The sequence below is a fragment of the Cetorhinus maximus genome, chromosome 23 (assembly GCF_964194155.1).
Source record: "Cetorhinus maximus chromosome 23, sCetMax3.hap1.1, whole genome shotgun sequence".
Classification (NCBI taxonomy): domain Eukaryota; kingdom Metazoa; phylum Chordata; class Chondrichthyes; order Lamniformes; family Cetorhinidae; genus Cetorhinus; species Cetorhinus maximus.
Genome location: NC_135901.1, coordinates 15,272,069 through 15,286,880, shown reverse-complemented (window position 1 = coordinate 15,286,880; position 14,812 = coordinate 15,272,069). Strand labels below are relative to the sequence as shown.

General features: G+C 46.5%; 1 protein-coding gene across 3 annotated transcripts; it reads left to right on the top strand.

The window, feature by feature from the left end:
• The first annotated feature begins 406 nt into the window (after positions 1-406).
• Positions 407-3,992, top strand: LOC144696993 (uncharacterized). Of its 3 annotated transcripts, XM_078568739.1 has the most exons (5): positions 418-626; positions 878-1,025; positions 1,679-1,765; positions 2,626-3,697; positions 3,781-3,992. In XM_078568739.1, the coding sequence occupies exons 4-5, from the start codon at positions 2,719-2,721 to the stop codon at positions 3,864-3,866; spliced, it is 1,065 nt and encodes a 354-aa protein (XP_078424865.1). In that variant the 5' UTR covers positions 418-626; positions 878-1,025; positions 1,679-1,765; positions 2,626-2,718; the 3' UTR covers positions 3,867-3,992. The 3 variants fall into 3 exon arrangements, with proteins under 3 accessions (XP_078424863.1, XP_078424865.1, XP_078424864.1); XM_078568738.1 differs by having other exon boundaries at positions 2,626-3,992; XM_078568737.1 differs by having other exon boundaries at positions 407-626; positions 878-1,765; positions 2,626-3,992.
• Positions 3,993-14,812: the final 10,820 nt, after the last annotated feature.

Sequence of the window (14,812 nt, the reverse complement as noted above, 5' to 3'; positions counted from 1 at the left end):
TTGTTGTGGTGACATTCCCTGTCTGCCCAGTTATTCCTTTAAGTTTGTGCCTCGTTTCACCATGTTCCCAAATTTCAGAAACAAATGTTGAAATGTTTGCTCCACACCCACAGGGTTTCATCTGTTTAAAGCCACAAACAGAAAAGTCCAGCTTTCTCCTGGAGTTTGAGACAAATCTGTTTTCAAAATGATGCAGAGTTTCAGCCAATGAGGGAGATCCGCGCTCAACCCCGCCCCTCATTCACTCCGATTGGTTGGAGGGCCAACCGTACCCCCTTGATCCTGCAGTCCCGCCCCCATCCACCATTGGTCCGGAGCTGCCGTCAATCACCTGGACATTGTGACGTTTGCATGTGCAGTGTGGCTGCTGGAGCTGGACATCAGAGCGCAGGTGCAGTCCCGCCTCGAGTTTGGAGCATGCGCAGTGTGAGTGAGGGCGAAAGAAAGCTGCCTGTTTGTCAGGTCCGCAGCCGGTAAGATAAAGGGCTGAATTGAGGGAGAGATGCAGCCGGCCGGTGGACGGGCAGGTTTCGTAAACACCTTGAGCCGTTCTGAAGCCAGAATAACAAGCTACCGGTTCCTCGCTGGTATCTGTGGGCGGCAGTTCCCCCGATCCGTGTCCCTAGGTGAGAGACCCGGGTTAACGGCCGCCATCTTGTGCAGCAGGGCGCATGCGCGATCATCCCTGTCCCTGTCAGCAGGAGGAGATGATATTGTGTATTTCTATCCTGGACTGACAGGGACGGATTTTGGAAACTCCTTTTACAGGGGATTAGAAGGGGAAGATTTACACACAGCAAACTCAAATCAAAAGAAATGTTTGTCCCTTCTCAGTTTCTATCCTGGATTTATAGTGACGGTTATTGTAAACTTACAGGGCACTGGAAGTGGAGGATTGACAGACGGGAAACTCAATCCAAACATCACATCAACATCTGACAGAGTCACTCGATTAATCAGGACCTGAATATCATCAAAGTTTGAATGTGGAAGTGAAACAGTTTGTCTGTAGGCAAAGGTTTCAGGTAAGTATGAGAATAATGAACTGGGGGAAAGCCAATTTCAGTGGGGTAAGAATGGATCTGACCCAGTTAAGTTAGAATCAAAGGTTGGCAGGTGAAACTGGAATTGAAAAATTGGCAGCCTTTGAAAAAGAGGTAGTTTAGACACAGTCAAGGTTTATTCCCACAAGGCAAAAGATAGGGGCAAGAAGTCCAGAGCTCTCACGATGACAAAAACGACAGAGATTAAGATGAAGAAGAAAAAATGTGCTTCTTGCAGATGTCAGGTGTAAAATAGAACCAAGCTGAATAAAAAAAGTTCAAAGCAGAATTGGAAAAGCAATTAAGAGAAGCAAAGAGAGAGTATGAAAAGAGATTGGCAGGTAACTTAAAAATTAAAATGTCTTCTGTAGGCATACAACTAGGTAAAGGGTGATAAAGGTATGGGTGGGGCTGATTAGGGACCACAAAGGGGATTTACACATAGAGGCAAGGGGCATAGCTGAGGTATTAAACTAACAATTTGCACCTGCCTTTACCAAAGAAAAATACATTGCACAGGTCCTGATGAAAAAGGAGATAGTTGAGACCCTTGAAGGGTTTAAAATTGATGAGATATTGGATAAGCTGTCTGTATTGAAAGATAGACAAGGTACCAGGATGGTTTCCATCCACAGATACTGAGGGACCGGAATCTCAGGAGGCTTCACACCGCTGGCTGCTCGTGAGGAAGTGATCTCCGATCAGATTAATGTGCTTCTGCTGTAAGTATTTAATAAAGTGTCCGAACCTCTCATTGTGCTTCCTGTCCAATATTCCCCTTGCCATGGATCTTCCAATTTACCAACTGGGGGAAAAAAATGGCTGTTCACTGATTGGTCTCGATGGCGGCTGGTTTATCCAGAATTCCCTGTGGGTCAGAAAGTCCCCTATCAATGAGAACAGGAACCCAGAGCGCCACTGTGGGGACCGGGCTGTGCTCTGAGGCAGTGGCACAGCTGGGCGATGTTACTGAGGTGGAAATGGGTGGTTTTAGTGATTTGTAGTCAGTAGCTCAGCTTGGGCTGAAATTTGACAACAAGATTATGAATAGGTTGGTTCAGCCTCAGAGAGCTGCAAGAGGGATGGAGTCGGTGGTTAGGGAGTGGAGACAATGGCTTTCATCTTCCCAACATTTAAATGGAGGAACTTTCTGCTCATCCAGTACTGGATGTCAGACAAGTTAGGACAGTGTGTGAGTTGGAGGTGATGGTGTTCATTGACACGTGTTACTTTCATACTTCTAGGTAGTGGATGTTGAGGGTTTGGGATATTCTGCCAAAGTTCTGGTTGAGCTGAAGATGTATTAAACACATCTTCACCCCCTGCACCTCCCACCTCTCTCTTTCATCCCATGGAGGCCAGAGTCTTGTGTAGACCCAGACCAGGTGGCAGGTTCCATTCCCTGAAGGACATTAGTGAACCAGTTGGGTTTTTATGACAATCCGGCAGTTTTCATGGTCACTTTTCCCTGGTGCCGGCCCCACAAATTACCAGATTCATGCAGCTCAATTTCACAACCTGCATTTGTGTTTTTGTGGATTCTCTCTCACACCTTTTTTTCTGTTTTAAATCAATTTCACAGGGTATTAGAAGGGGAGGATTTGCAGTCGGGAAACAGAAACAAAACATCACAGCAGAATCTGACATTCGCCCTGAATATCATTTGATTTTGAACATGGAAGGAGAAAGTACCGTTCACAGTGGAGAGAAATCGTACATGTGTCCTGTGTGTGGACGAGGCTTCAACCGATCATCTGGCCTGTCAAGACACAAGTGCAGCCACATCGGGGAGAAACCATGGAAATGTGGGGACTGTGGGAAGGGATTCAGATTCCCGTCAGAGCTGGAAGAGCATCGGCGCAGTCACACTGGGGAGAGGCCGTTCACCTGCTCAACGTGTGGGAAGGGATTTACTCTTTCAAGCTACCTGCTGAGCCACCAGCGAGTTCACAGTGAAGAGAGACCTTTTAAATGCCCAGACTGTGGGAAGTGCTTTAAAAGTTCCTGCGAGCTGATGTCCCATCAACGTGTTCACACTGACGAGAGACCATTTAAATGCTCTCACTGCGGTACTGGGTTCAGGCGATCATCTCAACTCACTGTACACCAGCGAATTCACACTGGGGAGAGGCCATTCACCTGCCTTCAGTGTGGGAAGGGATTCACTCAGTCATCCCACCTGCTGACACACCAGCAAGTTCACACAGGGGAGAGACCTTTCATCTGCTCTGAGTGTGGGAAGGGATTCACTGCCTCATCCTACCTGCTGAGACACCAGCGAGTTCACACTGGGGAGAAGCCATTCACCTGCCCCCAGTGTGGGAAGGGATTCACTCAGTTATCTAGCTTGCTGAGACACCAGCGAGTTCACACTGGGGAGAAGCCATTCACCTGCCCCCAGTGTGGGAAGGGATTCACTCAGTTATCTAGCCTGCTGACACACCAGCAAATTCACACTGGGGAGAGGCCGTTCATCTGCCCTCAGTGTGGGAAGAGATTCACTACCTCATCCAACCTGCTGGCACACCAACGAATTCACACTGGGGAGAGGCCGTTCACTTGCCCCCAGTGTGGGAAGGCATTTATTCATCCATCCCACCTTCTGACACACCAACGAATTCACACTGGGGAGAGACCATTCACCTGCCCCCATTGTGGGAAGGGATTCACTACCTCATCCAAGCTGCTGACACACCAACGAATTCACACTGGGGAGAGGCCATTCACCTGCCCCCAGTGTGGGAAGGGATTCACTACCTCATCCAACCTGCTGACACACCAGCGAGTTCACAAGTAACTAAAGTGGTGGGATTTTGCTGTTAATCACATCCAGGACTGAACCATGTTCATTGGGATCTGTTTCTGCTGATGTTAATAAACTACAGACCACTTAGGGGGGGGCAAATATTCTGGATAAATATCAAATAAATTAGTTTTGTGTTAAAAGGCACAATGTGTTGAACCTTTTTAATATCTCTAACACAAGTTCATTCCTTTTGAAATGCTCTCCCTCCATCCTCACCCCCAACAACTGGTGTGAGGGTCTCATGGAGCTTCTTTGTCACCAAGATTGAGACAATCGGATGAGCTGCCTTTGCTGCTTCCCTCCTTTCCACTCGCCCTCCCTAAAGTTCCCCAATACCTGAGCCCTGAACTCACATCTTTCTGTAGTTTCCCTTCCATCTCCCCTCATGCCCTCTCAGAGCTCATCTTGTCCATGAAATTCATCTCTTGCTCTATTGACCCTACACCCACTAAACTACTGATCACTCAACTTCCCCATTTTCACTGAATATGTCAACAGTTTTCTCTCTCAAGTACTGTCCATCTTTCCTTCAAATCTGCCATCATTATACCCATAGAACTATAGAAAAGTTACAGCACAGAAGGAGGCCATTTGGCCCATCTTGTCCATGCCAGCCCGAGGACACCCAGGTACCCTTTCTAATCCCACCTTCCTGCTCCCGGTCCATAGCCCTGCAGCTTACAGCACTTTAGGTGCAGATCCAGGTACTTTTTAAAGGAGTTTAAAGTTTCTGCCTCTACCACCAACTTGGGCAGCGAATTCCAGACACCCACTACCCTCTGCGTAAAAAAGTTCTTCCTCATGTTCCCCCCTACACCTTCTGCCACTTATCTTGAATCTACGTCCCCTGGATCTAGAATTCTCTACCAAGGAAAACAATTTTATCCTGTCCTCTCTATCTATTCCCCTCATAATTTTGTACACCTCAATCAAGTCACCTCTCAGCCTTCTTTGTTCTAAGGAAAATAACCCCAACCTATCCAATCTCTCCTCATAGTTACACTTTTCTAACCCTGGCAACATTCTTGTAAACCTCCTCTGCACTCTCTCCAGAGCTATTATGTCCTTCCCATAATGTGGTGACCAGAACTGCACACAACACTCCAGTTGTGGCCTCTCCAGTGTTTTATACAATTCCAACATGATATCCTTACTTTTATATTCTATACCTCTGCCAATGAAGGAGAGCATTCATATGCCTTCTTTACAACCTTGTCTACTTGAACTGCTGCCTTCAGGGACCTGTGTACTTGTACGCCAAGATCTCTCACTTCATCTACCCCTATCAGTATATTCCCATTTATTGTGTAATCCTTGTAACTGTTTGACCTCCCTAAATGTATGACCTCACACTTATCTATGTTAAAATCCATCTGCCACTTTAACGCCCACTCCACCAACCCATCTATATTGTTTTAGAGATTATGGCTATCCTCTACACTATCCACTACTCTGCCAATCTTTGTGTCATCTGCAAATTTCCCAATCGTCCCCCCCACGTTCACGTCCAAATCGTTAATGTATAACACAAACAGCAAGGGTCCCAACACTGAGCCCTGGGGAACACCAAATGAGACAACTTTCCATTCGCAAGGGCATCCATCGAACATTACCCTTTGTTTCCTGTTACAAAGCCAACCTTTTATCCAGTTTGCAACATTACCCTGAATCCCATGGGCTTTTACTTTCCTGACCAATCTGCCATGTGGGACCTTGTCAAACGCCTTGCTAAAATCCATGTACACAACATCCACTGCACTACCTTCATCAACCCTTCTTGTCACTTCCTCAAAGAATTCAATCAAATTTATGAGGCAGGACCTTTCTTTAACAAATCCATGCTGACCATCCCTGACAAGCCCATGCCTTTCCACATGACAGTTAATCCAATCTCTCAGGATTGATTCTGCTAATTTGCTCACCACCGATGTAAGACTAACTGGCCTATAATTGGCATTTCCTTTGATCCCTTTTTAAACAATGGAACTACGTTTGTATTTCTCCAGTCCTCCAGTACCTCCCCTGTATCTAGTGAAGATTGGAAAATCATCCTCAGAGCATCTGCTATCTCCTCCCTGACTTCCTTCAGCAGCCTTGGAAACAATCCATCTGGCCCTGGTGACTTATCAACTTTCAAGGGTTTCAACCCTTCGAGTACTTCCTCTCTCTTTATGACTATCCAGTCCAATATCTTGCAGTGTTCCTCCTGGACTACTATATTTCCATCCTCTCCTTTGTAAACATGGAGACAAAATATTCATTCAAAACCCTTCTCACAGCCTCTGCATTTACACACAAGTTTCCATCTTCATCTCTGATAGGTCCCACTTTTTCCTTAACTAATCTTTTAGCCTTCTTGAACCGCTGCAGTCTATGTGGTGTCGGTACGCACACAGTGCTGTTAGGGAGGGAGTTCTAGGATTTTGACCCAGCGACAGTGAAGGAATGATGATATATTTCCAAGTCAGGATGGTGTGTGGCTTGGGGGGGATCTTCCAGGTGGTGGTGTTACTATCTATCTGCAGCCCTTGTCCTTCTAGATGGCAGAGGTCTCAGCTTTGGAAGGTGCTGTCGAAGGAGCCTTGGTGAGTTGCTGCAGTGCACCTTGTCGATGGTACACAAACTGTGTGAAGTTAAAGCACGTTGTTTGCAACCTCAATTTCATATTTGACCAGAAGGTGAGCTTCTGACCACAAATCTGCACTATCACTAAGACTGCCCATTTCCACCTCAGTAACATTGCCTGACTTTGCCCCTGCCTCAGCTCATCTGCTTCTGAAACTTACATCCATCAAACTGTTAACTTTAAACTTGATTATTCTAACACAATCGTGACCGGCCTCCCATATTCTACCTTCAGTAAACGTGAGATCATCCAAAACTCTGCTGTCTATGTCCTCACTCACACCAAGTCCCATTGGCCTACCATCCCGTGCTTGCTGACCCACATTGGCTCCCGGTTCAGCAGCACCTGAATTTTAAAATGCTGATCCTTGTTTTCAAATCTCTCCATGGCCTCCCCTCTCCCAATCTCTATTATCTCCTCCAGCCCTACAACCCTCCAGGATCTCTGGGCCCAAGAACTGTCCCACATTCCCACCAAAGCTACACATCGAGCCGCAGGAGCCTCCAGCCTGGAACTCGGAGTGGGAGAAGGGGGAAGAATGAGGAGACACAATATAGTCTGACACTCACAGCAACCGACAGTCTATTTATATTAATGGGATAGTGAGGCAGTTCAGAAACAATTCATTGAACTACAGAAAAGTTATGGCACAGAAAGAGGCCATTCAGCCCATCGTATCTATGCAGGCCGAAAAATAAAAAACTAGCCACCCATTCTAATCCCACCTTCCTGCACATGGTCCGTAGCCTTGCAGGTTACAGCACTTTGGACGCAGACCCAGGTACCTTTTAATTGAGTTGAGGGTTTCTGCCTCCACTGCCAAACCAGGCAGTGAATTCCAAACACCCACCACACTCTGGGTGAAGAGATTTTTCCTTAAGTCCCCTCTAATCTTCCTACCAAATCACGTTAAATCTATGGACCCTGGTAATTGACCTCTCAGCTAGGGAAAACAAGCCTTTACTGTCTACGCTATCTGGACCCCTCATAATTTTGTGTACCTCAGTTACATCACCCCTCAGCCTCCTCTGTTCTAAGGAAAACGACCCTAGCCGATCCAATCTTTCTTCATAGCTGCAATTATCCGGTCCTGGCAACATTTTTGTAAATCTGTCCTGCCACCTTCAGGGACCAGTGGACATGCAGTCCAAGGTCTCTCACTCCCTTCAGCCCTCTCAATATCCTCCCGTTTATTGAGTATTTCCTTGCTTTGTTTGCTTTCCTCAAATGCATTACCTCGCACTTTTCTGGATTTAATTTCATTTGCCCTTTTCTGACCGCTCACCAACACAATTCCTGTAGAAGATCCCATCAGGAAAACATTTTAGTTTCCCTTCTGTAAATCCTCCCCTTCTAACCCCCTGTAAAAGGAGTTTCCAAAATCCATTCCTGTCAATCAGTGAGGCAAGTCTGGCCACAGGAGAGGTGCCAGAGGACTGGAGGACAGCCAATGTGGTCCCGTTATTCAAGAATGCAGGAAGGGACAAACCAGGGAGCTACAGGCTAGTCAGTCTAACCTTAGTGGTGGGGAAACTATTGGAAGCAATTCTGGTGGATGGAATTAATCTACACTTGGAGAGGCAGGGATTAAACAAGAACAGTCAGCATGGTTTTGTTAAGGGGAGGTCATGTCTGACCAATTTGATTGAATCTTTTGAAGAGGTGGCCAGGTGTGCAGATGAGGGCAATGCATTTGACGTAGTCTACTTGGACTTCAGCAAGGCTTTTGATAAAGTCCCACATGGGAGACTGATAATGAAGGTAAGAGCCCATGGGATCCAAGGCAATTTGGCAAATTGGATCCAGAATTGGTTGAGTGGCAGGAAGCAGAGGGTGATGGTCGAGGGGTGTTTTTGTGACTGAATGCCTGTGTCCAGCGGGGTTCCACAGGGATCAGTGTTGGGTCTCTTGCTGTTTGCTGTATATATAAACGATTTAGACTTGAATGTAGGAGGATTGATCAGTAAGTTCATGGATGACACGAAAATTGATGGGATGGTAAATAGTGAGGAGGATAGCCTTAGATTGTAGGAGGATATAGTCGGGCTGGTCAGTGGCAAATGGAAATTAATCCAGATAAGTTTGAGGTGATGCACTTGGGCAGGACAAACAAGGCACGGGAATACACGATGAATGGGAGCACCCTGGGAAGTACCGAGGATCAGGGGGACCTTGGTGTGCACGTCCACTGGTCCCTTAATGTAGCTGAACAGGTAGATAAGGCATATGGGATACTTGCCTTTATTAGCCGAGGCATAGAATATAAGAATAGGGAGGTTATGTTGGAACGGTATAAAACGCTGGTTAGGCCACAGTTAGAGTATTGTCTTTAGTTCTGGAATCTGAATTATAGGAAGGATGTGATTGCACTAGACAGAGTGCAGAGGAGATTTACCAGGATGTTGCCTGGGCTGGAGAGTTTTAGTTATGAGGAGAGATTGGATAGACTGGGGTTATTTTCCCTGGAGCAGAGGAGATTGAGGGGGGATATGATTGAGGTGTATAAAATTATGTGGGGCATAGATAGGGTAGACAGGAAGGGACTTTTCCCCTTGATGGAGGGATCAATAACCAGGGGGCATAGATTTAAAGTAAGGGGAAGGAGGATTAGAGGGGATTTGAGGAAGTATTTTTTCACCCAAAGGGTAGTGGGAGTCTGGAATTCACTGCCTGAAAGGGTGGTAGAGGCAGATACCCTCATAATATTTAATTTGGATGTGCACTTGCGATGCCATGGCATACAAGGCCATGGGCCTCCTGCTGGAAAATGGGATTAAAATTAGGTACTTGTTTCACCCGCGCAGACTCGAAATATCGTTTTCATTCGATTGGAATTGCAGCCAAAGAGTTCGGATAATCTCGAAGTTGGGGGATGATAGGAAACTTGGAAGAATTGTAAACTTTGAGAAGCACAATGTTGAACTTCAAAAGGACGGAGGCAAGTTTGTGGAGTGGACACTATCTGTCAAGGCACATCTATCTGGCAGATGATGTTCGTTGTGGAGAAGTGTGAGGTGATTTTTGTTTTTATTCATTCATGGGATGTGGGCTTCGCTGGCTGGGCCATCATTTATTGCCCATCCCTAGTTGCTCTTCAGAAGGTGGTAGTGAGCTGCCTTCTTGAACCGCTGCACTTCATGTGAAGTAGGTACATCCACTGTGCGAAAGTGAAGGAACGGTGATATATTTCCAAGTCAGGATGGTGAGTGACTTGGAGGGGAACTTTCAACTGGTGGCGTTCCCATCTATCTGCTGCACTTGTCCTTCTAGATGGTAGTGGTCGTGGGTTTGTAAGGTGCTGCCGAAGGACCCTTGGTGAATTCCTGCAGTGCATCTTGTAGATGGTACACACTGCTGCAACTGTGTGTTGGTGGTGGAGGGAGTGAATGTTTGTGGATGTGATGCCAATCAAGCAGGCTGCTTTGTCCTGGACAGTGTCAAGCTTCTTGAGTGTTGTGGGAGCTGCACTCATCTACGCAAGTGGGGAGTATTCCATCACACTCCTGACTTGTACCTTTTAGATGGTGGACAGGCTTTGGGGAGTCAGGAGGTGAGTTACTCCTCGCATGATTCCTAGCCTCTGTCCTGCTATTATAGCCACAGCATTTATATTGCTAGTCCAGTTAAGTTTCTGGTCAATGGTAACTGACAGAATGTTGATAGTGGGGGATGCAATGATGGTAATGCCGTTGAACATCAAGGGGAAATGGTTGGATTGTCTCTTGTTGGAGATGGTCACTACCTGGCACTTGTGTGACGTGAATGTTACTTGCCACTTGTCAGCATAAGCCTGGATATTATCCAGGCCTTGTTGTATTTGGACATGGACTGCTTGAGTATCCGAAGAATCGCGGAACAATGTGCAAACATCAGCGAACATCCCTACTTCTGACCTTATGATGGAAGGAAGGTCCATTGATGAAGCAGCTGAAGATTGTTGGGCTGAGGACACTACCTTAAGGAACTCCTGCAGTGATGTCCTGGAGCTGAGACGACTGATCTCCAACAACCACAACCATCTTCCTTTGTGCTAGCTATGACTCCAACCAGCGGAGAGTTTTCCTTATGATTCCCATTGACTTCAGTTTTGCTAGGGCTCCTTGATGCTACACTCGGTCAAATGCGGCCTTGATGTCAAGGGCAATCACTCTCACCTCACATGGGAGTTCAGCTCTCTTGTCCATGTTTGAACTAAGGCTGTAATGAGGTCAGGAGCTGAGTGACCCTGGTGGAACCCAAACTGGACGTCAATGAGTAGGCTATTGCCAAGCAAGTACCGCTTGATAGCAATGTCGATGACCCCTCCCCATTACTTTACTGAAGATCGAGAGTAGGCTGATGGGGCAGTAATTGTCCAGGTTGGACTTGTCCTGCTTTTTGTGCACAGGACATACTGGAGCAATTTTCCACATAGCTGGGTAGATGCCAGTGTAGCAGCTGTACTGGAGCAGCTTGGTAAGAGGCGCGGCAAGTTCTGGAGCACAAGTCTTCAGTACTATTGCCGGAATGTTGAGAGGGCCTATAGCCGTTGTAGTATCTCGTGCCTTGACATCATATGGAATGAATTGAATTGGCTGAAGGCTGGCATTTGTAATACTTGGGACCTCCGGAGGAAGCCGAGATAGATCATCCACTCGGCACTTCTGGCTGAAGATTGTAGCAAATGCTTCAGCATTTATTGTACTGATATTCTTGGCTCCTCCATCATTGAGGATGGAGATATTTGTGGAACCTCCTCCTCCAGTGAGTTGTTTAATTGTCCACCATCATTCACGACTGGATGTGGCATTTTGGTAGGAAGAACATGGAGAGACAATATGAAATAAAGATACAATTGTTCAGGGGGTGCTGGAGCAGAGGGACTTGGGTGTATATGTGCATAAATCATTAAAGGTGGCAGGACAGGTGGAGAGAGCAGTTAATAAAGCATACAGTATCCTGGGCTTTATCAATAGGGGCATAGACTACATGAGCACGTAGGTTATGCTGAGCTTATATATGACATTATTTAGATCTCAGCTGAAGTACTGTGTACAGTTCTGGGCACCACAGGAAGGATGTGAACACGTTGGAAAAAACGTGCCCAACATCGCCCTCATACCGATGGCCACCTTTGTGTGTGGCTGCATCAAGCGGTGCGTAGACCCTCAGTACGCAAATACCAAGTGTCACTATGTGCTGAAGTTCTACCTGTCCCCGGTGTTGCGAAGGATGGGTCTGGCCACGCTACCGCAGAACGCTCCAAGTAGTTGGACCGTGCCGTACCACCTGTCCCTCATGGAAAAATTTATGCAGTGAAACACCTTCGACCACAAGTCCATCAGGCAGTGGTCGGCACGTAACGTCTTAGAGGCCCTGAGGGAAAAGGAGAGGGTGGATCCTTTGGGATGGTACCCCGAGCAGACTGTCAAAGTCATTTGGCAGAATGCCTCATCGCCAGAACTTTCCAACAAGCACCAAGACGTAGCTTGGCTGGTGGTGAGAAAGGCCCTCCCCGTCAGATCCTTCTTACACGCCAGGAGTCTCACCCCCTCGGCACGTTGCCCTCGAGGTGGCTGTGGTGGGGAAGAGACCGTTGTTCACCTCCTTGTAGATTGTGCCTTTGCAAAGAAGGTCTGGAGAGAGATGCAGTGGTTTCTGTCGAGGTTCATCCCGAGCAGTTCTGTGACACAGGACTCTGTGCTCTACGGGCTGTTCCCAGGGACACACACCGAGACAAACATCAACTGCAGCTGGAGGATCATCAACTCGGTGAAAGATGCTCTTTGGTCTGCCCGAAACTTGTTGGTCTTCCAGCGCAAAGAGTTGTCCCCGACCGAGTGTTGCAGACTGGCACATTCCAAAGTCCAGGACTACGTGCTGAGGGACGCACTAAAGCTTGGGGCAGCTGCCGCAAAGGCGCAATGGGGAAGGGTCGCTGTCTAAGACCTTTCTGCTACAGTGCACCGAGGGACTGGGAACTGCTTAAATCCCCTCGGGCTGTCCAGCTCAAAATGAATGTCTGCAAATGATTGTAATATTGTTTGTACTGATGCACCTGGTGATACATGTTGTAAAAGTTGAACCTGATTGTACCTTTGTAATGGTGTGTTTGAAATGGTTTGGAATGTGGTTGACGACATTTTATGAATAAAGTAAATTTTTACCAAAAAAAAACAAGACGTCCGCGCATGCGCACTGCACCCCGCTGATCCAAAATGGCGGCCGTTAACGCGCTTCTTCGGAAAAAAGAACCGGGCTGCAAACAGGGGTATCTCAGGGTCTTATTCAAGGTTTGGAGCCTTTACAAAGTGTTTAGAAACCCTCCCCGTCCTCCCGGCGCCTCCATCGTTCCTCCGTGTTTTCATTTCCTTTCCAGTTTGAAGATAAGACAGACAGAAGACGCCACATCGCCATTATGGCGCATGCTCCAAACACTGGGCGATAATGCACCTGCGCATTGCTCTCCTCTGGCGGGGAAAGGGGACATTCACCACCGCGGGGGATGCTGGGTAAATTCCTTGCCATAGAATGGCCTAATTGGTAGTGGTGAGTGTTTTTTTTGCAAAGATGTGGGGATTGGGGCGAGTGTCGGGCAGTCAATAAAATTAGGAACCAACACAAAAACAAAAATTGCTGGAAAAACTCAGCAGGTCTGACAGCACCTGTGGAGAGGAAGACAGGGTTAATGTTTCGAGTCCGTAGTAACATTAACTCTGTCTTCCTCTCCACAGATGCTGTCAGACCTGCTGAGTTTTTCCAGCAATTTTTGCTTTTGTTTCAGATTTCCAGTATCCGCAGTATTTTGCTTTTAAATTAGGAACCAAATTATACAGAAGCCCAAGTGCACAGAAACTCCATTATCCACCAAAAAGGGAATTGATGGTGAATTGCAAATCCCCCAAAGTTTTACCAGAACAGCAGCAATGACGGGGAATCCAATCCCTCCAGTCAAATGTGAACTTAGCAGATGGGGTGACTGAGTGAATCCTTTCAGTGAGTAACTGTCAGGATTGTTGTCTCGTGGATATTCCTGGTTGTGCATTTTTAGTTATGCTGTCACATACCAATAACACAGTAATCTGGAAACAGGCTGCAGCTCCTTTTTTTCATTCGTCACAGGATGTGGGTGTCACTGGCAATGCGGGAATTTATTGCCATCCGTAATTGCCTTTGAGAATGTGATGGTGACCTGCCTTCCCAAACCGCTGCAATCCAATTGAATTTTCCTTTCTTCGAGCGGCTTTGATATGACCAAGTGGCTTATGCACCATTTCAAAGGGTCAAACACATCACATTGTAGTTGGTCTGCAGTCACCAGTAGACCAGATGAGGTTGGGATGGCATCCTAAAGAATGTCAGGGAACCAGTTGGACTTTTATAACAATCCATTCATTTCATGATCACTGATAACAGCTTTTATAGTAGATTTTTATTCCAGATTTATTGAATTAACTGAATTTAAAATCTCTAACTGTTGTGATGAGTTTTGAACTCACATCTCCAGATTATTATTCCCTCTAGATTGCTAATCCAGTAATGTAACCACTATGCCTGGGCATGTTGTCAGAATGCCTGAATTCAGATTGACAAACAGGTGCTGTACTCGGAGCTACACCAGGGAGGCTCTTCACATGGGGCCAAAGGAAACTTTTCAAAGACAATCTCAAGGCCTACCTGACATTCTGCTCTATTAACAGAAACACTTGGGAAGCAGATTCCCAATTGCCTCCAAAACGGTGAATCATCATCCATGAACTTTTCAATCAACAAGAACATCCACTGAGAGAGAGGGACAGAGAGAGCAGCTGCTCGAGTCAGCAATCCATCACCAACTCTACTGGCCAACAAACCCCATGTCCTCACTGTAAGGAGAGCCTGCAAGGCTAAGATAGGACACATTAGTCACCTGTGAATACACAACTAACACTGACGTATCACTTGCACCCAGTCATCCACAAGGAAGAATCACCCTTGACAGAAGGGATTACTGATGGATAACCATGATGTTATCGTACCCTTCTTTATCTGGGGATTGAATGTCAGTTATACAATTGTAGCAGCAGTTAAAAGCCTCCTGTGAACACCTCCATGCGATCTCTTAGTGCAGATTTAAAAAAAATTATTTTGAGTGTGCTTACATTCAATGAGTTAATACTGATTTTATAAACCAACGGTTATGCCTCAGTTGGAGTGCTGTATTCAGTTATGGGCATCACACTTTAAACAGGATGTGAAAGCCTTAGAGAGGGTGCAGAAGAGATTTGCTAGAATGGTACCAAAGGTAAGAGACTTCAGCTATATGGAGAAACTGGGATTGTTTTCCTTGGAGCAAAGGGTTAAGCAGGATGGTGGTGG